At 35.4% G+C, this 15,437-nt stretch overlaps 1 protein-coding gene and 1 non-coding gene across 5 annotated transcripts in view; one reads left to right on the top strand and one right to left on the bottom strand.

Annotated features, from left to right (window-relative positions):
• The window catches only part of CRYZL1 (crystallin zeta like 1), a 30,103-nt gene extending 15,264 nt beyond the window's left edge, over window positions 1–14,839 (top strand). For 3 of the 4 annotated variants that reach the window (XM_006920981.3, XM_015596769.2, XM_025039524.1), the window contains 8 exons: window positions 113–181; window positions 5,905–6,038; window positions 7,103–7,214; window positions 9,253–9,351; window positions 10,443–10,564; window positions 11,583–11,688; window positions 13,844–13,889; window positions 14,391–14,839. In XM_006920981.3, the coding sequence (XP_006921043.1) occupies window positions 113–181; window positions 5,905–6,038; window positions 7,103–7,214; window positions 9,253–9,351; window positions 10,443–10,564; window positions 11,583–11,688; window positions 13,844–13,889; window positions 14,391–14,490 (788 nt within the window). In that variant the 3' untranslated portion in view covers window positions 14,491–14,839. Of the gene's footprint in view, window positions 1–112; window positions 182–5,904; window positions 6,039–7,102; window positions 7,215–9,252; window positions 9,352–10,442; window positions 10,565–11,582; window positions 11,689–13,839; window positions 13,890–14,390 lie in introns of all 4 variants that reach the window. The other variant, XM_015596770.2, reaches the window with a different exon arrangement.
• Window positions 11,355–11,473, bottom strand: LOC112470397. Its single transcript, XR_003042981.1, has one exon. It is a non-coding gene; the product is annotated as a 5S ribosomal RNA (ribosomal RNA).
• Window positions 14,840–15,437: the final 598 nt, after the last annotated feature.

The raw sequence follows: 15,437 nt of genomic DNA, 5'->3' as shown, positions 1-15,437 counted from the left end.
CCTCAAAATTCCACTGAACAAAATTTAGACTAACACTTAAAGCGCATCTCATTAGGAATTAATGCATTCATGTGGGGATTGTTTCTCTTAAGTTTTTCGTTTTAATTTTCAGGAATTTTACCCCTGGATTCTGAAGACCCTGGACTCTGCGAAGTTGTTAGAGTACATGAGCACTACCTGGGTATGTGGCATAAAAGTCTCACTTCACTGATGTGTGGGGGCTGGTAACATTTTGATGCTTTTGTATCTACCGTGAGTGTACATAGGAAATAACTGTTGGCCAGTCGTATGAATCCCCCAGCTTATAATTCAGTATCATAAAATTTATATTCCTACTAAGCAGTATATAGAACTTTAAGTTTCACTTACACTCGTGGTAAGAGGGTTGACAAGCAGTTTCTCCTTGGCTCTGAAATATTCCTAATCAGAATATTTTTACTTCTTATTTTTGGTTATTAACTAAAATTGGAAAGGTTAATTTAAAAAATCTAGATAATACATGTAGAGTCTGAGTCAGGAAAGACTCAAGAACACTTTGATTTCTTTAGCTAATATCTTTTGCCAAGTGTTCCCTATAACTGAAATAATAAATTTTAATTTTTCTTATAATAATTTTCTTTTCGTATATTTAAATTAAAATAACGACACACACACATACACACACACTTCATGAAACCATAGTGAAAAGATGCTGCATCTCCTTAGTGATCAGAGAAAAGCAAATTAAAACCACTTGGAGATGCCGTTATGCACACACAAGACTGATAGTTACAAAATGTGACCATTGCAAGGGTCAGCAAGGATGCAGAACGATGGGTCCTTTTATGCACCAGGAGTGTAAATTGGTACAAATGCATTAGAAAATATTTTAGCGTTATCTAATAAAGGTAACGATGGATACTCAGACCTAATAATTCTACAGACAGTTTTGTACCTCACAGAAACTTGATGTGCGCCAGTAGAAATGCACAAGAGTTCATAATAGCATGTTTGTAATTGTGAAATGAAAAGGGAAACAGCCCAAATGTTCATCACCAGGAAAATGGATAACTAAAGATATTCCAAGATGGCAATTTAACTCAGCAGTGAAAATAAGTAAATAACAGCCAAACATATCAAGATGGGTGAATCTCACAAACTGTATTGAGTGAAGAAAGCAAGAATACAAACAGTGTGATACCATTTATTTCTATAAAGTTCAAAACCACACAAAGTTAAGCATATCTTAAGGATATAAAGAAAATATAGAGATGAAAAATCAGATGGAGATTTTCTGAGAGAATGAAGTCTGAACATGGGTTGGGTATTAGATGACATCAAGAAATTACTGATAATTTTTTCATCTGTGAAAATAGCATTATAGTTATATCAGAAAATGTCCCTGTAATTTAAAGATGAATACTGAAATACATAAAGGTAGAATTACATAACATCTTGAATTTACTTTAAGAAAAAAAAGCTAGACTTCGTGGATTAATTACACTTTGAGAGCAAAGATTAAAAACCTATGTACATGATTTCTACAGTGAAATTAGATAGCTAACTCACAAATTAACTTTTATGATACAACTCAGTTCATGAATTGGGAGATACTGAAATATAAAGTGTAGTCTATTGTATCTCACTTCAATTCTAAATATAACCGGAAGTGAAGGGAAGGTGGGTTACTGGGTGCTACCAGAACTGTGACAGTTGCTACACAAAACACATGAAAACAAGACAGAGCTTGTAGCTTCAAATGAGGTTTGCGTCACTAACATTTCCAACAAAAGCCAACATTCCAGGGTGTCTCATTTTAAGGATGTCTCAAATTTCCTTCTAAAAAAAATCTCGATGTCTTACATCTTACCTGGCCATTATAAAAATGTATGCATTGCTGAGAAAATAAACCAATGAACCAAAAATAAGTCAAGCGGCAGTTACCTTTGTGGGCAGAGGAGGAGTATGTGATCGGCGTGGGTCACGGGACTCCAGCGGTACTGCCAATCAGCTCCTCCTTATGCAGGGCTCATGTTATTCTTCATACCTTATCTATATATAGGTCAACATATATTAATTTGTGTTCCTGAAATATTTCATTAAAATTTTTCCAAAGTTTTTTCTTAAAGATAAAATCCCTAATTGGACCTTGTGGGGGCAAAAGGCCAATTTGGATTTTGGACTGTTAAAATTAGTAAATTTATACATTCGAGTCCATATTGTAACTTGAACTGGGCTAGCAAAGCTCTTGACATTTCATTTCTAAATTTATAAATTGTAAATAATTTGTTTAATGACATTTACTGTGTCTAAAATTTCCAAGTAATGCCATATTATTTTATTAAAAATTAATTTAAAAAGGTGGTTTTCCAGAAATCTGAGGCCTGTGCTTAGTTATATGTATTTTAAGGCTAGAATGTGTCTTCCTTTGAAAGATAAAGCTCACTCATCTTCAGATACCATGCTACGAAAGTCTCCGATCCATAGCTATTTGATATTATGCAATTTGAAAATTGATGACCACCACTGGCTCCTTTATGGGAAACCACTACTTTTGACTCCAGAATTTCCTTGGGCCCTTGTTGCCCATGTTCTTTTGAGAACCTTCTAAGTATGGAGTCGACAAAAACCTTTAGTGTGGATTCCCAGGCTTGAATTGTGGCTAAATCCCCTAAACTAAATTGTTATAGAAGGTTAAGTATTGAAAAAAACAAAAAAGGCTCATTCTTATAGGCATTGCTGAACACTGGAGAATTATAAAATGGACCAGAAGGAGAAAAGCAAATGGGAACATCAAAGTTTCCTAGCTATAAAGCTGAAGCTAAGACAAGCAAACCACACAAATGACCTTTTATTTTGCTACAAATCAGGAGGATTATAGTCCAGAAATTCACCAACATATAGAGGAAATTATTCCAGATATTTCTTAAGAAAATACAGTAAAATGTTAAGAAAATACTTTAAGAATGACCACCAATTGTGGATGACTTTAAGCAAAACCCTGGGTACATTTACTGTGTCCATAAAAAAGGGTGCCAAACGAGGCGAGCTCTAAGCTCTGTTGCAGTGCAACATTTTATGAAAAAGGAAATGATTTCATCATGTTCCCTAAAGATTTTCAGGGCATATATTCAGTTTACCACAACTCTGTTTTAGTTCCCATTACTTCGTTGGTGATTTTTTTTTTTTTTTTTTTTAATGAAAGCTCAGTACTCAGTCACCTTCAGAGAAGTCTGTTCTTTCCTTGAGCCAAAGAACTAAGTTCCAGACAACTTCTCCAAAACTGTCTTATTGATCCTGTTGCAGAACATTAAGGAGAGGGTTAAAAATTGAGGAATTCTTCCAGCTCTTTTGTGTTTTCAATTCTCAAGCTATTCTGTCAAACATAAAAATAATTTTACCTTTTATTCAAAATTTGGCACAATTTTCAGCATTATTCCTTTTGACTTAAGGTAGAAAGAATTGACATGATAATTCTTGGGTTCTTCTACACTGTTATTATTGATCCAGACATGGCTCTCTTTTATTTATTTATTAGTTTTTATAATAATTAGTTTTTAAACACTGTGGACATCTTACACAAAAGCAAGGATCTTAACATTAAACCATATCTAACCATGTAATTTCAGTTCCTTTGGTATCTTAAATGTAGTTTATTACTGTTAGCATTTTTTTAAGGACAGCTTGTTTGATTTTTTAATAAAAATATAGGTAGTCCCAATTCTTATGATGGAACACATTCCTGGAAAATTTCATATAAGGAACTTTCACATAAATTGAGCACATACTATTAGATTAGATGTCAGACATTCTACTTTAGTTTTAGAGTCAGACATTCAAACTTACTAGCTATATGGTCTCAGACAAATTAATTACTGTCATGTGCAACTTAACGACAGGGATACATTCTGAGAAATATAGCGTTAGGCAAGTTCCTCATGTGAACATCATAGAGCATACCTACACAAACTTGGATGGCACAGCCTACTACACACCTAGAAGCCTTCTGCTTCTAGGCTGCAAGCTGTACAGCATGTTACTATGCAAAACAACACAAGATTAAATGAAGCACAAGATAAAATGATGCAGTGAAGGGATGCAGTAAACACAAGATGTATGAGGTGTAGCACGGCATGTGGCTTTACAGCAAACTTTTCAATAAGTAGGAAGAGTACACTCTAAAAAGTATAGTAACTAAACCAGTCATATTGTTATTTATTATCATTATCCAGTGTTATGTACTGTACATAATTGTATGTGCTATACTTTTATACCAGCATCACCACAAACACCCGAGTACTTAAGATGGCTATAAGGTCACTAGGCAGTTGTTATTTCTCAGCCCCATTATAATCTTACGGGATTATATGTGATCCCACTGTTGTATATGTGATCCATTGTTGACAAACATCATTATGCAGTGCATGACTGTCATTACCCTGCTTAATATGTTTTACTATTTTAATGCCTTGCCGGTCGGTTGTAACCTCTTCAACATGTATGCTTGGATGCTCGGCTTCCCCACTAGATGGCACTAGTCAGTTGGTAAAAGCAATGCTGACTGTTGGGCTCCACCACCTGAGTTGATTGCCATCAGAGGAAAAATATTTGAAAAGGCTGGTAAAGACTATGAAAACTGTTATAAAAGTGACTGGGTAAAGTGAGAGAGGGTTGTTTATGTCACACTCAGTGTACAACATAAACACAAAAGTAAGTAATCATTATAAAGGAGCAGCTTGAGGATCAGATAAGTAGAGCTCTTGAAACTGTATGAAGAGTTTGCATTTTGTTCCGAGTGCATTGGAAAGCCATTGATGAATTTTAAGCACAAAAGTGTTAGAATGTTATTTATGTTTTTAAGAGATCGTACCAGCACTCTATTTTTCAAAGACACTGTTAAAGAGATTGAAAAGAGAAGCCATAAAGTTGAAAATAATGTTTATAGCGCATAAACAAGCAAATGACTCATTAGAATATATAAAAATTCCTATAGTCAATAAGAAAAAGACAACATAATAGAAACATTGATAAAACACTTGAACAGTCACGTCACCAAAGGAATTGCAGATGGCCAGCAAACACAAAGATGCTCAACTTCAGTAGTAAGGGAAAAGCAAATTAAAATCGCAGTAAGAAACCATTACACACCCACGACTGGTAAAAATGTATACTAATACCAAGGGTTGACAAGAATGCTCACAGCAACAAGAGCTTTAATACACGGCTACGGGAGAATAAATTTATACAGCCACTCTGGAAGAATGTAGTAAAGTCGAGGTAATATACTCTGAGACCTGAGATTTCCATTCCTAATTAAATATTCTAGAGAAAACTTGTTCACCAGCATAACACAATCTTTTCTACAAGAACGTTCTTAGCCGCATTGTTTATAACTGACAAAAACTGGAAACCACACAAATGTTTCCTGAACGGAGAACAGATAACGAAATGGTGTTTTCACACAGGGAAATGCCATAAAACAACAAAAATGAAAGCACTACAGCCACAGGTACAAAAAAGGATGTGTCTTTAAAACAATGTCGAGTATAAAAAGCAAGACAGAAAAGAACACATGGGTGCGATTCCATTTAGATAAACTTCAGAAACAGGCAAAACTAAATTATATTGTTTAGGAATGTATACTTGGGTGATGAACTATGAAGGCAACTAAGAAATTAAGTTATAACGCTGGCGACCTCTGATGTCAGTTATATCTCAACTAAAAAAAAAAAAAAGGATGGTTGTGACCTTTAGTGGGAGAGACAAGTCTGCTGGGGTTAGAGGGCGAGAATGGAAACAGGGAAATCGTAATGGGAGTAGAGTCTGGGATCAGAGCCATGGTGGCAGTGGTGATGGGGAGATAGATCTAGGAAGCAAGACTAACAGGACTTGCTAACAATTGTTTCCTCTTCTTCTTTGTGATAGTTCATAAGCCAGAAAAAGTTACATGGACAGAAGCCGCTGGAACCATTCGCGATGGAGTACGAGCCTACACAGCTCTGCATTATCTTTCTCATCTCTCACCAGGAAAATCAGTGCTGATAATGGATGGAGCAAGTGTAGGTGCTAATAGTTTTGTTTAGAAACAGACCGAAACACGGTAAACTTAAGGACTGGGCCATTCATTTGCTAATATAATTCTTTGCCAGTAGCTTATTCACTGAATTCTTTACCAAACTCCCATTTTATGAAATAAGCAGCTTTTATCAGTGAGAGATAAAAGGTAGACTTAGCATGTTTAGTTTCTTACTTTGAATCTGCTAGTACATGAAAAGAGGGAACAAGCAGTTTTTTTTTATGCTTGTTACACAAAGCCTGAAGTAGCCGAAGAGTCTTTGAAGCCAAACCCTGTACTCACTACCAATTTTGTATAACATCCCTCACACACTTACATTAATAAGGTGTCGAATTTATAGTTGGATCACACAAGATCATTAAATGTCCTAATTTAAATATCTTACATGTATCATCAAAAAAAATAGTTCAACATTAAAAGCAAACACATAAAAATATTATAATCTAAAAATGTTACAAAACTTGGGGTGAATTTATAGCTTTATTTTCTGACTGTTGATGAAAATGCTTTTTCCCTTGCTTTTCTTTGGGGGAAAAAAAAAAAAAGGCGGACTGTCTTCAGCAGTGGCTTCAGCCTGATGTCCAAATCAGGGGAGCGGTGTTTCCCTGAACTTCACCCCCGCTCAGCAGAAAGGATGGAGCTTTTGAAGTGCTCCGATCTTCCAGCAGAGGTCACTGGGCTCGCATGTGTATTGTGTAATTAGCTTAGATCATCATGCCCAGGCCCTTAAAGGCCCATTTTTCTCTTTCCAAGGCCATGCTTTTTAATGTAGCCCTCCATTCTTGAAATTATGTGCCCTTCTGGACAGGTTGGGTGAGAGCATATGGCATGTGCAGCTTTTCCACCACCCCTTCTGAAGAAGAAAGTCAATCACAGTGTCTTATCCTACTAAACTTGTCCATATTTCTTTTTGTTTTCTATCAGATAACATTTTAAAATGTACTAAAATAGCACTAAAGTATTACACATTATTAAGCAGCCTATAAAATAAATTAGATATGGCCTCTGCCCTGTATCTGTAAACCTATTGTGTTATTTTCTACACAGGCACTTGGTACGATAGCTATTCAGTTAGCACACCATAGAGGAGCCAAAGTGATTTCAACAGCATGCAGCCTTGAAGACAAGCAGTACCTTGAAAGACTTAGGCCTTCTATAGGTAGGTAGCATTACTCAACGCAGACTTTGAAACATAACATTTTGAAGGGATATCACCTTTAAAATTGTGCTTATAAAACAAAGTACAAAATCCAAAACATAAGTCATTTTTAAAATGCTCTTAGTATCTGTGCTAAATCCAAGTTTAAGAAAGTGATAGTTTTAATTTTAATTATTGTTTTTTATTTTACTTTTTGATGCAATTGTACATGGGATTGTTTTCTTAATTTCTCTTTTTGATAGTTCAATATTGGCTTATAAAAGTGCAACTGATTTTTGAATATTAATTTTGTATCCTGCTACTTTACTGAATTCATTTATCAGTTCTAATAGATTTTTGGTGGACTCTTTAGGATTCTCTGTACACAGTATCATGTCATCTGCTAATTATTTATTTTTTAAACCCACATTTTTCAATGCTTTTTCTTCTTTGCCCCATTGTTCTTAACTTAGCCAAGTTCAAATTAGGTGATGCCTCTTTGGTTTCCGTCAATAAAGGGATATATTTTTGCATCACTTTATATGTTTCTCAATCTGTTTTACTCAGTGATATGCCACTAAAGTTGTCTGTTTTCTGTGATATACTATAGAAAGGGAGACAGACCACTTACACAGAAACACAGGTGAAATATAGTTTTTGATGAATAGCACATGGAGGAGACTGAGGAGCTCTTGAAAAGATTGAATGTATCTGAACGGCAACAAACATGGGGTGGAAAAAGAAAATAGAGATTGAAAAAATGAAAAAGGAGAGGAGAAAGATAGGAACAGAATTGAAGAGACTAGAGTTACAGAGTTAACTTTGGGGTTTTTAACAGATGAAGAGAAAAGATGATCAGTGTAATTGAAGGGCAGGCAAGAAGAAAGTAATGTTTGAGTGTTAACATGGATGTTATCTCTTTAAGTCTTCAACAACCCTGTGTTGGCTAACACAGGGAAACAGCATCTCAGAGAATTTAACTAGCTTGTCCAAGGGTACACAACTAGAAGAAGGGCCGGGATGGGGTTTGACCCCAGGCCCATCTAGCACTGAAGTTTATGTTATTTCCATTGTTACATTATGCTTCTGTCAGAGATAACCAAGAAATGGAAGGTTGGTTAAGACAGAGCCTGGAGAAGGAAGAATATAGGGAAAAAAGGAAAAGGAAGAGATTGAAAAGAAGAGGGGGAAAAAAAAAAGCATGAATGGTATTGTTGAAGGGAAGAGTTTCTCATTATCTAATCCTGCCCTTCCTAGCTGCTTCATTCCCCTTTCCTGTGTGTCCTCCATACTCCACCTCTGTCCCCAAAGCTTAGATCACGTGAACCTAAGCAGCTCTCAGAGGAATCCTCTTTGAGGAGGTGTTAAAAGATAAAAAATGAAACATAAACGTGTCTTCATTTGCCAGTTCCAATTCTGAGATTTTTATTTTAATTCTCTCATTGGCTTGTTCTATTAATATAATACTTTAAAGCAACCAGTTAAAAATAGTTTAATTTTCACCAACTGTTCTAAAAATAATCATGTTTTTTTCTTTACCTTCAAGATTTTTCTTTGTTTTGAGGAGCAAATAAGGGAAGTACAGGGAATTTCTATGAGAAAGGAATAAAACAGCCTCTAATAGAGACCTAGATCACACAAATATATTTTTGTACTTTTTAGCTCTAAACTCTATTAAATCTGAACATATTTAAGAAATTGCTTAATCTTTCAACCCATGTCTTCATATATATGTACCTCTGTGGTTTACAGATTCTCAGCCCTGGCAATATATCCTATAGCTATAGGGAACAGTCCTCTGTGTCAGCAGACCAGCCTTGGAACACGTTATCCACAAAATGCTTATATTTTATTCGATCGAATATACCATTCCCTTCATTTAAATTGATTCTTACCAATATCATGTTAGATGAAAAAAAGTACATTTTGGATTAGTTGTTTAAACTACTTAATTCATTTCAAAGAAGAGATATTTGTTCGCTTTTCTTATTTTCCTCTGATTTGTTTGTGTTGATCACATAGAGAACAGTACAGTTGCCTGACTTCCTGTCCTTTACAGCCCGAGTGATCGATGTATCGAATGGGAAAGCCCATGTTGCTGAAAGCTGTTTAGAAGAAACAGGTGGCCTGGGAGTAGATATTGTCCTAGATGCTGGAGGTGGGTACTTTGCTAAATCAGTAGTCCTTAATTTTTTTTAGTGTGATAGATGCATTTTAGAAAAAAAATATATAACCAGGGAATAATTTTTAACATAAATATTTGATCAATGTTTAGTTTGTTGGGTGTTTTTTTTTAACTTTTCTATTTAAATTGGAGCATCTTTATTTTATTCCCATTGTAAACTCTGTCTGGAGGAGAAAACATGCTTGCCTTTTAAAGTATAGGCATTGGAGTTTAAGTATCTCTACAAGAATCTACAAATGTGACCTTTTCAATGGTTCCCATATGATAAATATTAGTTCAAGCCTCAGCCAGATGCTTATTCAGTCAGTTCTGCTATATAGGGCCCTGTATTGGATGATTGACTTCTGCAATCTCTACTTGGAAAAAGTGCACAGTATTTTGTTCAATTTTCACCTTCCTTGAACTTTTGTAGTTTAACAAAAATCTATTTAACACCGAATTTGTATACACTTAAGTAGTGCCATCTCACCTAAAAGAGAGGTTTCACAAGCCTGCAAAAGCATTCTATTTATACTTTGTTAGAATTTGTCTTCTATCATGAGAATCATAGGTGAATAGAGCTGCATATGGCCATCGTGTGTTTATTTCTAACTGGTATTTTCAAGATATGAAATAATCTCACAAAAATCTTTCACTAGAAACGAATGTATGTTTTATTAACTTTTCAAGTGGACATTTCAGTAATTATGTCAAAGTATGACTGTCTTGAGTCCATGAGTTCCTCAGTTATAAGTCAGCTTTCCCAAAAGTATTAAGCTACCAATGTTCTGATTACAACTGTCAGACTTAGTTGTACATCTTATTACTTTACCTGGTTTTCAAATGAAAGTAGACTTTTTATCTTTAGTTATTTTATTTATAAATAAATCTAAAAGCAAATTTTATTAATAGTTTTAATGCAAAAGTATATTTTAAGGTGTCTGAATACTTGTGTTGACTTTTTCTTAAGAAAAATGCTTCCTCATTCCTACATTAAAAAGTAAATTTATTTGAAGAATAAATTTTCATCAGATGACTGTAGAATATATTTCTCTTCTCTCTCTTTTTAAACTGTTCTCTTTAAGTGAGATTATATAGTAAAGATGATGAACCAACAGTGAAGTTACAACTACTACCTCATAAACATGATATCATCACACTGCTTGGTGTCGGAGGCCATTGGATAACAACAGAAGAAAACCTGCAGGTATTATCAGAAATAGTAAAACATTACACCAAAAGGATATAATTAACGAAGAATAATGCCTTAGTCTTTTGAGGCAAAATGTGGCGGAATTTGTATAAATTCTAAATTATACCTTGTTTTTAAAGAAATGTAGGTTGGTTTGTTTTTTAACTTTTGCTACATGTTGGCCAAAATGTTGAAATGGTGCCCAGTGGAGAAGTTCATTTAACTTTTATTTAGTGGTTTAGAAGTTGTAACTTCTAAATTTAATGGTAATTCAAATAGGAATTTTTTTCCTTGTAACAAACATTATTGACATGGCAAAATATTTCTCTATAAAATTATCACAATTTCCTAATTATTTAAATTGGAATGTACGACAATGTGTATATACACATTGTCTCCCAAAGTTACATTTTCTAACAGAACCAAAATTAAATATTTTTATTAGTTGGTATGCAAACACCATAATTCTCATATACCAGTCTTCATTGATTTTCCGATAAAACTGACTGTTAGGTAGCAGCCAGAAATCTCTCTCACACACACACACACTCTCTCTACTGTTCCATCACCAGGATTCTAGATTGGCTTAGCATCTGACCTTGCCGTTTCATCATTTTGGACAACGAAATGCAAAAGAAAACATGGTTAACATATTGTTATTAAAGTTTGTGTGCCGATTATTTGTGATTTGGGGTTTTTTGGGTTTTTTTGTTTTTTGTTTGTTTGTTTTTTTGCGAGACCCTTGATTGACCTCACAGATTGCAAGGACCTTGTCAGTTTACAATCCCTTATTTTTTATTTTTCACGCCTACAGCACCTGGTCTTCCTAGGTGGTCTCCCATCCAAGTACTAACCAGGCCCGACCCTGCTTAGCTTCCAAGATCAGACGGGATTGGGCTTGTTCAGGGTGGCATGGCCGTAGACTGATTTGATTATTATTTAATTTGTGTACAAGTTTTTCTAGCTCAAGATGCTAATCATCTTTTTGCTGTTAAACTCGGTAATTGATCAGTCTTTGTTCATTCTCTCCAAGTTGGATCCTCCCGATAGCCACTGCCTTTTCCTCAAGGGAGCAACGGTGGCTTTCCTTAACGATGAAGTTTGGAATCTGTCAAATGTACAACAAGGAAAATATCTTTATATCCTTTTTTTCTACTGACTTGAATTTCTGGCTTGAAATTTACCTTGAACTCTCATCATTCTTTAATTATGGTAATAATAAATAATAGCAGCTAACTTTCATTGAGCATGCTAAGCAATGTTCCAGTGCTTTGCAGGTATTAATTTATTTAAACATTAAAACCACCCTATGAGGTGTAAGTATTATTATTATTCCTATTTTACAAGTGAGGAACTGAAGCATAGGAAGATTAATACAGGCCCAAGTGTCAGGACAGGAATCACACCCAGGCAGTCTTGTTCATTTATGAATGGGAGATAAACCATAAGTTACATGGAAGATTTTGTTTCATTTCTAACCTGGCATTATGGAAACTACACGTCACCTTGCCATTGTGCAAAATCTTTCAGAAAAAATCTAAATTAAAGAGTTTGTGGAGCGTTTTTAGGAATGTCAGTGATAGGAAGTCTTCATCAAATGAAAATGTGTTTGATTTGTTAAAATGGAAGTCATTCAGAGACAAATCTGGTGAAGAAAGCCAAAGTAACAAAAACTTTTCTTAATATATAAGCAGCCCCAAAAAGAAAGGTCCAACCCTCTTTAAAGCAAGGTGAACTTAAGAATAAACCTTTTATTTCTAAGATGACTATTCTAAAGGCAGCTGCACTTAGTAAAATTTTTAACATATCGGATAAAAAATAAGTTCTTGTTACTTAATAGAGTATATGTGTGCATGAAGAAGGAGACTTGCATAGCCTTACATTTGTCTCCACTGAATACCTTACTTCACTTTTGTTAAATGCGTGTGGTTAGATATGAATGATACGTGTGAAGGCCAGCCTCCTTTAGGAGCCATGACAGACTTGATGCACAGCCTTCATGTGGGGTTTTATTAGTGTACTGTGATGTTGAGTTTTAAAAAGCACATTTCAGAAACCAGATAATCCCCTTAATGTAGTGAGTATATGAGATTAAAGTATTTCCAATTAAATACTTTCCTATTAAATTTAGAAAATAAACTTAATTTTTAACTTTTCCAGAAGAATTTGTTTTAAATTTCAATTTAAAGCAACTTAAATGTACAATAACATTGTAATTATCAAGAATACTATAGGATGTTAACAATACTCTACACCATGTGGTAAAAGTAAGAGCGTTTTTGAATTTTATGTGTCAGGAGCTAGGCTGGGCTGCTTTGCCTATGTTACTTAAATTTCTCAAGCTTTCTCCCTTACCACACCCCAGAAGATGATTTTAACCTGTTCAACAAACCCACAGACCACGTTGAAACATGACGTGTTTATCTGAAATGATGTTAAATTTTCAAAAATCAGAAATATACATTATATACACACATTTATACTGTTGGCAATTTCATTAACAGAAGTGGAACGAATTTACAGTATGAATAAGTGAGTCAGTATTCTTTAGGTCCTTTTTAAAAATTTTTTAAAATGTTTTATCTTCATATTTTCTAATTTACATTTTCTAAAGTCCTGAATCAGACTTTAGTCTTCACTTGTGCAAACCCCCCCGTTAGTTCACACTGAGCCAGTTGCGATTTAACATAGAGTTCTCCTTCCAGTCGTGAGATCGCATGCCATAAATAATTCTCCATTACTACTGATTACAGACTCTCAATTCTAATATTATAATTTTAATATTACAGTTAAATGATGGGATAATTTAAAAGTTTTACAGTTTTCTGACTCTCTTAGTGACTTGTATCACAGAGACCTTATTAACTTTCCTTCACACAGATTTTGAGTAGCCATTTAGTAAATGAATGTGCACCTAAAGTAAAAGATGTAAGTGCTAAAATTGTTTTTAAATAGAAATAGCACTCCATAGTGCTAAAGTGAAAACCTGACACCACTCCATTACCATCCTTTGGGATAACGCTGGTCATTACTTAGGGCAAGCATTAGGCTTGCTTCTTTCATCACTTGTTCCTAGAAATTTAGGCTCTTTTATGTTACCGCCTCTCGTACCAATTACCTATCTCCTTTTTTTAGAGTTAAACTTAACAGCTTACAAAATTTCTGTAACTTAAAATTTGAATTTCTGAGATTGCTAAACATAAAAAAGAAAAAAGTGACCTGCCTACCATCTTCTGCTGATTGAATGGTTTTATTTGCTTTTTACATTGCAACCTTAACCATCCTTCCAGCTACGTATCTTAAAAGACGTGATGGAGAAGTTATCAACTGGTGTTTTTAGGTATGCTCAGTAACCAAATCATTCTTGTTTGTTTTTCTGTTCTCACGGAGATAAGGCAGGCATATCTATTTTTGTTTTAGCTTTCACAGCACACCTATTGCCTCCATATTTTATTTTTAGATAAATAGCTGCTTAATATTTCTCAAAGTGTATCTTATGATATACCAGTAAGTGTTCCGTAAGATAGAAGTGGCTGAGTTTTCCTTCCTCCATTTCATACTGTACCTTACCCTTTGCCTTTCCTCATCACCCCTCCCGAAGCAACTTGAAATAACCCATAGCTTGAGAAGAGGGAAAAGTACAATTTTTTAAAAGTTGAATCTGTTTATTAAAAAAGAGGAAGTGGATAAAGTAGATATTTTTCCCCTTTAAAATTTAACTTTAACAGTGGAAATACTAATGGACAACTTTGTATTATTTAAAGTGATAACACTGAACTATAGCCATTGTTAACTACTATCCTATGTGCTCTACTCAACTAATAATTTCATTCTTCCTCAGGCCTCAATTGGATGAACCCATTCCACATTATGAGGCGAAAGTTTCCATGGAAGTTGTTCAGAAAAATCAAGGAAGGAAAAAGCAGGTCGTTCAATTTTAATTTCGTTCTTTCTCAGACCTCGGTTGGATGAACCCATTCCAGTATTTGGAGCCAGAGTTTCTTTGGAAATTGCTCAGAAAAGTCAAGGAAGATAAAAGCAAGCTGTTCCACTTTTATGCATGTTTTCCTATGTGAGACAAGATTCTGAGTTATTTCAAATAACTCGTGAAAAGTATTACTGTATACATGGCCAAGACAATTCTATAATTAACATCTAAAGGGAATACTCTGAAATCCTTTTTAGTTTTTTATATATTTGCCTCCGTTATAAATTTTTTCCATGAAGAAAACTACTTTCAGCAAAAGCCACGCTGCTCTGATAAAGCTGCTAGTCTTTTGGTATGTCAAAATAACGTTACGTTTGTGTCAACTCCATTCTCAACACCCTCCTTCCTTAACAAGCCTTTGCTGTCGTAATTTAATCTTTTGAGTATATTCTCAACTCTCAAAAGATCTAGCCCATAGACACTTAAATTTTTTTCAGATATTCATTCACTTCAGGGTTTCCTCAACATCAAACTGAAGCACCACAGTAACTCGCCAGTGGCAGCTGCAGTGTTGGGGTGGAGGGCTGCAACGGCGATGCTTGGGAAGGGGGACGGGAGCCTGTGCTGATTTCCTATCAGGATTCTCTATTTCGGGATAAGGAGAGGAGACCTAGGCCCCTCTCGGCAGCTCTGGACGTCGCCATCGTCCTCTAAGCTTATCGAAGAAGCAGTGTCACGTTTCCTTTTCCATCCAGGCGCCATGCCCTGGGCTTCATCACAGCCCTGCCGCAGATTTAAATAGCGGTCAGCTATTTTGGAGTCCATCATGGGAGTGCAGACCAGTACCCAGCCACTTAGCACCCGGCGACGCGACGATGGCCAAAGTCCCGGGGACCGACCTGCCCGGGAGCCGCGGCAGCGCGGCCGCTCAGGGACGCAGCCGGGGGCGGGGCCTCGAGA

The sequence above is a fragment of the Pteropus alecto genome, unplaced genomic scaffold (genome assembly GCF_000325575.1).
Source record: "Pteropus alecto unplaced genomic scaffold, ASM32557v1 scaffold3, whole genome shotgun sequence".
Classification (NCBI taxonomy): Eukaryota; Metazoa; Chordata; class Mammalia; order Chiroptera; family Pteropodidae; genus Pteropus; species Pteropus alecto.
This window is presented reverse-complemented; position numbering and strand designations above follow the sequence as displayed.